Raw genomic sequence first — 12,291 nt, 5'->3', positions numbered from 1 at the left:
ATGCACCCATCCACTCCTGCCTCCCTGCTCTAGCCTTCCCCTACACTGAGGCATCAAGCCTTGGCAGGACCTAGGGCCTCTCTTCCCGTTGATGCCTGATAAAGCCATCCTCTACTACGTATGCAGCTGGAGCCCTGAGTCCCTCCATGTATACTCAGTGGATGGTGGTTTAGTCCCAGGTAGCTCTGGGGTATCTGGTTGATAAGTGTGAGTACTTTGGTCCTTCTTAGAAGGGGAAACAAAATACTCATGGGAAGGAATATGGAGACAAAGTGTGGAGCAGAGACTGAATGAAAGGCCACCCAGAGTCTGCTCCACCTGGGGATTCATCCCATATACATATTCATCCCAAAGGCAGACTATTGTGGATGCTGACATGTGCATGCTGACAGGAACCTGATATAGCTGTTTCTTCTGAGGCTCTGCCAGAGCCTGACAAATACAGAGGCATATGCTCACTGCCAAACATTGGACTGAGCATGAGGTCCCCAATTGAAGAGTTAGAGAAAGGACTGAAGAAGCTGAAGAGGTTTGCAACCCCATAGGAAGAACATTAATTCTTTTTTATGTATTACTCTAATTACGTGGTTGTGTTTATTACTGTAGTCTTTGGATTGTGTAGTGAAATTTGGTTAATATTTTGGCATAAATTTTCAAATATGTATTTTATCTTCACAATCCTCACATGCAAATAATATGAAAGAATTTATATTCTAGACTGGCTCTTAAACTTTCAGTTATACATTTTGCTATTTCTAACCTTTCAACAGGAATTAATTGTATTCTTCATTTTCCTAATTCTTTACTAGTAACATCATTTACAGATTTTTATTAACCTCAAAGTAATTAAATGCATTTGTATACTCTAGTTATTAAGATTAGAAAAAAAAGCTTTCATTCAGAGATCCATATGCTGGCCCAAACTCATATGTGAAGTAAATTACAACTGAATATGCAACATTGAATAATACTAGTGATTAACCATAACAAAATACAAAAATGCACAGTTCTAAAACATGATATAACAATTAACATCTACTGGTTGTTAGAAAACTTAGGGGGTACTGAAAAAATAAGAATCCATAGCATCTATATCTTTAATAAAGTTTAAATATACAAATATGAAATACTACAATAATATTTAGTACTCTAAAGAATTATTGTATTAAATATATTTCAAGAGACAGAGAGTTTATGATTTCAAATTACAGTAATACTGATGATTTTTACTTTGAGATGATATTTATCTTTTCCTTTCCCCAAAAGTCTTTTGAGAATCATGTGAATATTTGAAAAATAAGCAATCTTATTATTTTGAGAAAACCTATTCTTACTTGTCATGTTGGAAATTTCATTTTCTGGGCAGGGGCTACAATCAAAACAGCAGATAGCCTTTTTTTCCTGAGTGGATTTTTTGAGTCCTGGTCTGCAAGGCACACTACAAATGGAGGGTAGCATCTGAAGAAAATTGGATACATTATAGAAATAAACAATTTAGCATATGTGGCAAAAGCTGCAGTGATTCTCAGAAGAAATCCACTGAAAGATCTTCTTTTACAGAAATGTAACATGTTATAAAGAAAATTTCACCTTTAATGGTAAATTATGTATTGTTAAACACCTATGAGACAGGGGTAGAGGGAGGGAGACTGTCAGAAACAGAGAGAGAGACTGTTGCAGAAAATACTTAATCTCAATCTGGGGTTTCTACCTTACCTTTGGCCATTTAGTTCCTGGATAAAAGACACACAGCCTTTATATTTACAACAGGCCTTAATCAGCACCAGAACTGGGCAGATACAAAGACTCTATGATATTAGAATCTACTTTTCTATTGATAACTTGGAGTTATGACCGTGTTTCATCTGGGCTGCTCTAAACTCAAATAGGCAAAACCCATGCAACCTTTGTCCTCTCTCAATTCTGTCTTCCTCTCTCAACTCCCTCCCCCCACCTTCCTCTCCCCTCATAGTGGAAAGTCAGTAAATGAGGAAATGTTAAACATTTTATTCCATGACAAAATAAAAGTAAGCAGGATTTTAGTTAGTTGTGCTATATGTCAAACATTAACATTAAAATTAAAACTAAATTACCTTTTTGATATCTGTGGCCCACTCTATCACTTCATCAGACATATATAGTTGTTGACCATTTGGAAAATGACCAGAAAATCTTCCTATTTTCATTTTAAGTCCATACTGTTTTAGAAAATCCATGATATAGAAAATATCATACTCTGTATCTAGTTTTAAATTCTGGTTCATGTTTACTAGGTCTCCAGCAGGATTTACAAATTGCACAGTCTTCAGAAAAGAAAACATCTAAAACACATTTTTCATTTTAGTTTTAACTATATCTTCATACTAGGACAGAAATTATAAAGTTCAGAATACCGCTAATGTCAATTATCCATTCTTAAAATACACCTTTATCAGAAGTATTCAGCAATAAAAAAGAAAATAAGTTCCACATATATGTACAGTTTCACTCTGCTTTACAAATAACATTTCTCATTGTATTTGCTGCCTTAACAATGTACACCTGAATTTTATGTTTGGAGAGTAGCAATACATTCTCTAATTTTTTTCTGCAACAGTGTTATTTGATCATTAACTAGTAAATTTAAACAATAAGTCAAAATATGGCCAAAATAATTGTTATTATTTAAAATCTATTTATTACATTGATTACAACTTTTTGCCAAATAATCTCAGGCAGGCAGGAACCTAAATATTAGGTTAGAACAAAGAGGTAATTTCAGACAAGAATATAAATTTTAGGCTAGAACAAGGAAGTAGGCTTTAGACATGAAAATGACCTTGGACTAGGACAGAGAAGTAGGCTCAGATACTTTGATCATCCTGATAAGCCCTTAGAAACAGTGATCGGGGGGTATTCACGTAATTGAGTTTAATGTCTTGTTTTTTCTTTGACTATTTGTGTATATTGTATTGCTTGTTCCTTGACTGTTTGCATCTATTGTATTGTTAGACTCTTAACCTAGAACTTATCTTAATACATGCATGTAATCAAAATGATATAAAAGCATAAAAGAGGAGGGAGGACAAGATAGGGGGTTCTAGCAAGGGGAAATGGGGAAAGTGGATGACATCTGTATTGTAAATAAATAAAATATCCAATTTAAAAAAAGAAAAAAGGAAAGACAAGTGATTTTCATATTTTCATTTAATAATTTCATGAAAAATTTCAAATGTTAAAATTATGAGATATATGTGTAGTTGAAATATATAGAAAACAATTCATGACTTAGATGGTGAAATGTTCACTTGGGTTCCAATATTGTCGGTATCACAAATTATAACACTAGCATGATATATCTTTTATGTAGTGATAGTGTACAGAAATATGTGTATTTAGGATAGAGGTTCTTATGTACAGAATCTTAACAAGTTTATCTTTACCAATGCCTTTCTATGATATGTATGGCATCCAGTGTAAGAATCATTACCTTCCATGAGTCAAATTCCAGTTCCTTCCCAGAATTCTTTGAATACCTGTCTACTTGTTGTAGACGAATCTTATGGAAGGAGTGGGCCACAGCATATACAGCATTGTATAAGTTGTAACATGTATCACTCATGGACATTCCAAGTGGTGAGACAGAAAACCATTTAAATAAGGTTTTTGTTGGACAATTCTTCATTGTTGTGCAATTAGATGGTAACAAAGAACACTTAAAGTAAGTCCACCATAGTTTAGCAAAAGAAATTTCATTACTGTAGTTTGAAGGGTGTAATGTTTGCATAAATTGTTTAAAATCAGACATCTCAGAATGGTGATGTGAGAAAATGAGAGTTCCAGGCAAGGAGTTAAGCATGAAATCTCCTATGATTGTGATCATATCAAATTGTGAGACACTGACCCAGAGTCTCTGGATGCGTTTAGATTTCCATAGTATGAAAGTAAATTGTATATAAGATTCTTGATCTCCATAGATGATCACAACATTTGTTGATGACATTATGATTTGGAGATAATACTTATGAATCATTTTAAAATATATCATCCTATCCCTTGTGATAATAGTTGCAAATGCTAAGCAGACAGTGTTTCTTTGCATTTCTCCTTTCAGTTCAGAAAGAAATTGAATCCCATGGTCATCATCTGTAGTTATCACTCCCACCCAGTTCCATTGGAAGTAAACCACTAGAGATACCATGGCTAGTGGTAGAAATGTGTGCTTGGGAGACATCTGGTAGAGATGAGGAAACTGTTCCTGGTCACTTAGAAGAAGATGAAAATAACCACAGTAAAGCTGAAAGACATTGATCATAAGCAAAAATATTAAAAGGAAGAATGCATAGGGCTCAGTCTAAGATTAAATGTTCTGGAGCACAAGCTAGAAGTGTGGATTCTTTATCTTATTATTAAAAATAATATCTAACTTATTGTAATTTGCTAAACAAGTACAGATAAACTGTCTTCTCGTAAAACATTTCATGTTATTTTGTCTCTCCTGCCTATTTGTCATAAAGTTGTGTTTGCCAAAGAAAGTATCTAACTTTTATGTTTGATAGATCAGAATAAATATAAATGAATTCTCTGCCTTTTATTCAGCCTTGGTACTTAGAAACTCAGACTGTAGTGAGATAGTATTTCATTAAAAGTAACCATCCGTGACTTACCTCTGGTGTTCCAGAGATGTATAGGAATCGTCCAGTTTTTGTAGACACTAACCAATCAGGTCCCGTAAGTACAATTAAATATCTTCTCTGATTTTTACAGTAGTAATTAGGAATTATTTCCTTTTTTTTCAAGGAAAGTTCTCCTTTTTTATTATCCTTATTTAGGTTACATTCAATCTTAACTATTAGGGACATGTTGGGTAAAATATGAGTGTTCCTATTGATTTCTTCAATGGCAAAATAAACAGAGGAAATCAAGTGGATGGTCTTGGGTGTCACTCTGAAAACAGAACATTCTAGTGATAAGAGATATTCATTCTAATTATTATAATATTGAATAAAACACAATGTGGGTAAAGCAATAAATTCTTGGAACGTTGTGACCCAATGATGTCATAGCACAGTTCCTTATTGTGATGATTTTGGATGTGAGCACTGTTTAAAAAATTAGTAGTTCTTAAAGTTTCTAAACATAACTTTATATTTACAGAATTCTATCATCTTTGAAACTTTCTACAGTTTTATCTTGTTTTTCTTGAACATGGAGAAAAATATATGTGCTTTCCATGAAAAAAAATTCTATCCTACATTGTATCAGCTCATGTCTTCATTGTATACTTCTAATACCTAACATATGGGGACAATAAATGTGAATTATCTGCTATCTGGAATGTTATACTTTTTTTTTTTTTACAGAGACAGTACTAGGAAATGTCATGGCCTCCTTAAAAGTCTGAAGAATAGGTAGCTAATTTATCTAAGTCAAGTGTTTAGAAAAGTCTAATGTATTCATACATAGTACAGATACCATAATTTTTATTCTCTCTCCTTCTACACAATTTATTATTTTTAATTTTCTACTTGAGGCTGTACACAATTGAGTGACGAAGGCTTGTTATAACTATGACATTTTTTCTGTTAAGTATGAGCTCCTTTCCCTTCACAATGATCCTTAAGTTGGACTAATTCATCCTTTCGATGCACTGAGTATTGCATAACTGGCCTGGGGTTCTACTTGGTTCAAACTTCTTCAGATATGTTTTGTATTTAATGCATTCACTTTTATTTACCATATATTCTCTCTTTTATTTACCATATATTAACAGGATATAACTAGTTTGATATACTTAGTTTGTTAATCTTATTTAACAATAACATATTTCAGTGTGTTTGTTGCTCATGAACATCTTATCTTTTGCCTGATCTTTATTTTTTTGTAATTCTTTGTGACTGCAGTAAGTATTCATGTAACTAAGCAAACATTGTGGGTCTGAAGTTGGTATTGTATTGAGTTAATCACTTTATGTTCCCTATTTTGTCCTACCATTTATTTTTGAATCATTTTTCTACAGTATTTTATTCCATCATTTCTTAGATTTTTTTCTTTCTTTCAAAATTACTTCAAATTATGCCATTTTTTTAGGTGCTTGTTATTCTGTACTGGAGATGATATGTGCTGTTGAAATTCAGTTCTTAAATTCAGCCTCCTCAGTTAGGGTATTATGAAGGTTTAATATGTCAATTAATGTAGGCTATTCACAAATTAACTGTTGTAGAAATGAAAGAATGATTTTCAGTTTTATATAAAAAGAATAACCAAGAATTGATAAAAGAAAATTTCTAAATAATGAAATAACCCATAGGTTTATCAACTTCTCTGATCTCAGTGTAGTATTCATGGGGGTCCTGAACAATTAGAGTGAGAACTACCCCAAAGCTGTTTCCTGTCTGTGGGCTATGTTTTTCTAGCTGGAATGCCTCGCATGTCTTCAGTGAGAGAGTATTAGCCTAGCCGTACAGAGACAGTGATGTGCCTGGATGATGAATACCTGGGCGGGGACACCAGCTTAGCCAAGAAGAGGAGGATTGCATGAAGGAGTGATCTGGATTGGAGCTGTGAGCAGGATGTAATGTGAATAAAGTAAAAACAAATAAAATAGCAGTAAAAAGAAATAGAAATAACAGAAGAATAGAAAGTTGCAATTTGAGAAAAATGTGTATGTAAATTCAGAGCAGAGCAGTGATAATGGCTAGAATATTGCAGGAGTAGTCATTACCTATTTATTGAGATGAAATGATTACCTAGATAATCTTTTAAATGTCCACAGAGTTCTATCTCTAGTTACCCTCTCCTCTCTGACAGTATTGGGCCTGGGCTTTTCCTTCTTCCTTTTCTCTTGATCCTCTTGCTGAGGAATTAATGATCTTCTCCAGGAGGAATGACTGTAAGATGTCAGCTATTCCCATCTTCTCTGGAAAGTTTAGCCCTGCCTCTTTTTGGCCCCAGCAGGTGCTCACCTCATACCGCAGGAGAATGCTGTTCATGTCTTATAGCACATGCTCATCTCTGAGGATGAGGACTCCTCGTCCCAGACCTTGACAGGGGCTCTAGGGACCCTGTGCTCTAGGGACCAATAAAAAATGGTGTCTAGAAAAAGAGATGGTCTCATTGACATGGTCTCAATAAAAAGGCATAAGCTAACAGACTGAATATGCAAGCATTATCCAGCATTTTGCTGCATACAAGAAAGACTTCAATGACAAAAGAAGACACTACCTCAGAATAAAAGACTGGAAAAAAGTGTTCCAAGCAAATGGTCTCAAAAAACAAGTGGAAGTTGCCATTCTAATATCCAATAAAATAGATTTTCAACCAAAAGTTATTAAGCAAGATGGGGAAAGACACTTTATATTCATCAAAGAAAAACCCACCAAGAGAAAGTCTCAATTCTGAACATGAACACACTAAATGCAAGGGCAACGACATTCATAAAAGTAACTTTGCTAAAGCTCAAAACACACAATGAACCCCACACCCAATAATAGTGGGAAATTTCAACATTGCACTCTCACCAATGTACAGGTCATTGAAACAGAAACTAAACAGAGGCACAGTGAAACTATTAGAGGTTATGATCCAAATGCATTTAACATATATCTAGAGAACATTTCACCACAAAAAAAGAATATAACTTCAGCACCTCATACACCTCCAAAATTGATCATATAACTGGTCACATAACAAGCCTCAACAGATACAAGAAGATTGACAAAATCCCATGCATCCTATCAGGTCACCACTGACCAAGGATAGACTTCAATAACAACAACAACAAATAATAATAAATAAGAAAATTCAGATATTCATAGAAATTGAACAACTCTCTACTCAATGATAACTTGCTCAGGGAAGAAATAAAGAAAGAAATTAGAGATTTCTTGGAATTTAATGAAAATGATGGCACAGCATATCAAAATTTATGAGACACAATGAAAGCAGTGCTAAGAGGAAAATTCATAGCAGTAAGTGCCCTGGTAAATAAATTGGAGAGAAGCTACACTAGCAACTTAACCACACACCTAAAAGCCATAAAACAAAAAGTATAAAACACACCCAAGAAAACAGACAGCAGGAAATAACCATTCTGAGGTCTGAAATCAACCATTTAGAAACAAAGAGAAAAATACAAATGATCAATAAAATGAAAAGCTGTTTTTTGAGAAAATCAACAACACAGACAAACCCCTAGGCAAAATAACTAATGGCCAAAGAGATAGTACTCAAATTAACAAAATCAGAAATGAAAAGGGAGACATAACCAAAAAAAGTGAGGCAATCAAAAAAAAAAATCATCAGATCCTACTACAAAAGCCTTTAATCAACACAACTGGATAATCTAGATGGAATGAATAATTTTCTAGACCTATACCTCATACCAAAATTAAATCAAGAGCAGATAAACTAGCTAATCAGGCCCAAATTACTTGGGAAAATATAAAAATTCATTATAAACCTCCCAACCATAAAAACCCCGGGGCCAGATGGCTTTAGGGGATAATCTACCAAACATCCAAAGAAGAGCTAATATTATCCTCAAAATATTCCATAAAATAGAAACAGGGGGAACACTACCTAATTCATTTTATGAAGCTACAATTACTCTGATACCTAAACCACACAAAGACCTGACAAAGAAAAAATTTTAAACTAATTTCACTTATAAATATCAATGCAAAAATAATAAAATTCTAGCTAACCAAATCCAAGAACACATCAAAACAATCATTCACCATCATCAAGTAGACTTCATTCCAGGGATGTAAGATATTGGTTCAATATACAAAAAACATTAGCATAATCTACTATATAAAATCTCAAAAAAAACCACTTTATCATCTCATTAGATGCTAAAAAACATTCGATAAAATACAACACCCCTCATGTTAAAAGTATTGAAAAGATCAGGAATTCATGGCCCATATCTAAACATAATAAAAGCAATATACAGCAAACCAACTGCCAATATCAAATCAAATTGAGAGATACTTGAAGCAGTCCCACTAAAATCAGGGACAAAACAAGGCTGCTCATCTTCCCCATATCTATTCAGTACAGTACTCAAAGTTCTAACTAGAGCAATAAGACAACACGAGGAGAGCAAATGGATATATATTGGCAATGAAGAAGTCAAAGTATCACTATTTACAGATGATATGATAATATACATAAGTGCTTCAAAAATTGTACCAAAGAACTTCTATAGCTGATGATCAACTTCAGTGGCTGCATATAAATTTAACTCAAACAAATCAGTAGCCATACTTTATACAAATGATAAAATGGGCTGAGAAAGAAAATAGGGACACAGCACTCTTCACAGTGGTCACCAATAATATGAAATATCTTGGCGTAACTCTAAACAAACAGGTTAAAGATCTATATGGCAAGAACTTCAAGTCTCTCAAGAAAGAAATTGAAATAGACCTCACACTGGAGAGACTTGAGGCCCCAGGAGTGGGGAGACCTGAGAGGGAGTGTGGGAATATCCTCTTAGAGACAGAGGGAAGAGGAATGGGATGATGAACTGTTGGAGGGAGGACTGGGTGGAGGGCAATGACTGAAGTGAAAAAATTAAAGTAATATAAAAAGTAAAAGAAGAAAAAAGAAAGCAAAAGGAAACAAAAACAAACCCAACAATGCCAGATTATAAATAAATGTGGGCATGAAGATTTTGGAGTAGAAAGCCTGTTGCAAGATCAATTCAGAAACTAAATTAAGTTTTAATCAAAAATTAAAAAAAAAAAACTGAACGTAACCTTTATAGTACATGTATTTATAACAGTTTAATGTCACTGTCCTGATTTTCATATATATATGGTGCCCCTCTTGAAGTATATCTTTACCTGACCATTTAGAATGTTATTTGGGACACCTTCCCTAGCACATTACCTGAGAAATTATTGTGATATTTTGAAATGAAATTTGAAATACAGTAACCCCATTCATTAATAAAATGAAATCATATAAAAATATAAATCAAAATGCATATAGTGCACTCATCCACCCTATACCCGAACACACTTATAGTTAGGACAAAGGAGGAAGAGATTTAAAGTGGAATGATTATAGTAGATGAAAAATATGCAGTAAAAATGAGATATAAAAATTTGAAATCTTTAAATGACTTTCTTTCTGAGGAAAACATCAAGAAATTTATAACCTTATTACTCTTGCTACTTCTTTCTCAACTGTGAGCAGTTACTATAGGGAACATCTTTTACTACAGCACCTAAAAAGGTAAATAGCAAGTCCTGACTTGCATGGGCATCACCTTGTAGAAAGTATTTAATCTCAATCCTAGGTTTCTAACCCACCTTTGATCATTCAGTTTCCAATTACAAAACACACAGCCTTATACTTAAAATAAGATTAAGCTGAGTAAACCTATTGGTAGAAATCTGTATAATTATTATCAAGATGAAGTTATAATTTCTTAAATGATACAAAATTTACTTTGATTTAAAAAAAGATTAAGCTGAGTAGATATCTACCATCTATGGTATTAGAACCTACTTTTCTATTGATAACCCCGTTATAATTTTTCATGTTACATCTAGGTAGCTGTTACCTCTAACCAGCTAGACCTCATGGCTATGTTTTCTCAATTCTCCTATCTCTTGGCAGCTTCCTAGTCTTTTCCTTCTCCCAACTTCCTCCTCTTACTTCTCCGCTGACCCCAATCACAGAAACCCCAAACCCTGGCTATGTCTATTCTGCCCATCTATTAGCTGTTAATATCTTTAATTAACTGTTATTCTTAAATAAAGGAGGTAGGTCACATTATATATGTAAATGCTCTCTTCCCTCTGGGCACTCAGGGTCTAGTATTTAGCACTATAATACATAGCAAAAGACCAAACCTCAAGAATTCCCGCTTTTTGTCTAAATAAAAAAAAAAAAGAAATTTATGGTTTTATTGACAAGGAAGCACAGATAAAATACAGCAAATTATAACTTGGGGATATTGATGGGGTCATAGATCCTAGTAGCATAGAGGGCAGATGTCTGTCCAGCTGTAGTGTTCTTTAAGGACTATAATAAAATTTGTGTGTCTTTTGTCTGGGCACTGTATGATCAAGGTACAGTACACCTATAGGTACTTTCTACAAGATCCTTTCTTCTAACAAATTAACAAATTATCTGTTGAAATAGGAAGATGCTTCATATTTTCCAATTTAGAACTTTGAATAGCATCCTGATATTGTAAATAAGGTAAAATGTGGCTATGAATTTGAACAGAATGGAAAGAAAAATAAAATTCTTATTATGAAGAGATTTTTTGCAACAGGATTCATAGACAACAACAATTTTGAAATGACTACATATAAATTATTTGACCAAAATCTGTGTATCTTTTCAATCTATGTAAATAAAAATCAGGGCAAATATCCTCACCTCTGATGTGCAGAAATTGGGCATCCATGCTAATGGAAAAAAACATTAGCAGACCAATAAAAGACCACATTATTGTAACCTTCATGAAATGAACCAAAAGCAGTGTACCTTATTATTTTTTCTCAGGGATATCACATGATACCATAAGATGATAATTGTCATATTTAGGGAACCTTGCTAAGAGCAAGGTCAATAGTGTGAGTCATTCATTCAGTACCTACCTGAAAATAGTGACTCAAAAATGACAAACACCAAGTTACCACATAAAATCACCCAATTAGGAAAATAACCAGCAGGAAAACATAACAGAAATTTGAGTTATATGCAAGAGCAGGACAGCCAGAAGATGCAAAGGATTATCTATCATTTTGAAGACTCAAAGTGATATATCTATCACTCAGCATCCCTAAAATACTTTGTTAACATTTGTATGTAAATAAAAAACACACTTACTGTTTGTCTAGATTCCCACTGAAATAATCATTCTTCACATAACCATACTTTGCATAAATGGAAAAGAAACAATCAGACTCTTTATCTCCTAGACAACTTCCTGTGTCTTTTATTCTCCAAAAGCACCTGGGGTCACTCAAATGGCAAAAAAGAAGGGAAAGCTTCAGAACCAAGAAGACAACAATCAATGAAAACATTTTTGTCTTGTCACCAAGATAGGTGCCTGAGCCACAAGAAGCATGAAGAATCAGGAGGGGAGAAACTCACATATCGATTTTGTGTAATTACATCCAGGTGTCCTGATTTATTACTGTAGTTACTGCTAAGGAACCCAAGACCTTCTCTCAGCACTTTACTTTTGACTTCACTGTTTGACTCTGGAGGATTCTTAAGCACTCTGGCCTGGGGCTCTGCATCTGAGATTTTATGTGCAAGTGAAAAATAAGGGATAATAAC

At 33.9% G+C, this 12,291-nt stretch overlaps 1 protein-coding gene across 1 annotated transcript in view; it reads right to left on the bottom strand.

Annotated features, from left to right (window-relative positions):
* LOC117720478 (vomeronasal type-2 receptor 116-like) overlaps window positions 1-12,032 on the bottom strand; it is a 34,858-nt gene extending 22,826 nt beyond the window's left edge. The window contains exons 1-5 of the mRNA XM_034518945.1: window positions 11,836-12,032; window positions 4,647-4,926; window positions 3,470-4,276; window positions 2,094-2,321; window positions 1,335-1,458 (exon numbers count right to left, since the gene is read on the bottom strand). Coding sequence (XP_034374836.1) covers window positions 1,335-1,458; window positions 2,094-2,321; window positions 3,470-4,276; window positions 4,647-4,926; window positions 11,836-12,032 — 1,636 coding nt within the window. The remainder of the gene's footprint in view (window positions 1-1,334; window positions 1,459-2,093; window positions 2,322-3,469; window positions 4,277-4,646; window positions 4,927-11,835) is intronic.
* Between the last annotated feature and the right edge of the window lie 259 nt (window positions 12,033-12,291).

Source organism: Arvicanthis niloticus, chromosome 1, assembly GCF_011762505.2.
Source record: "Arvicanthis niloticus isolate mArvNil1 chromosome 1, mArvNil1.pat.X, whole genome shotgun sequence".
Lineage (NCBI taxonomy): Eukaryota > Metazoa > Chordata > Mammalia > Rodentia > Muridae > Arvicanthis > Arvicanthis niloticus.
This window is presented reverse-complemented; position numbering and strand designations above follow the sequence as displayed.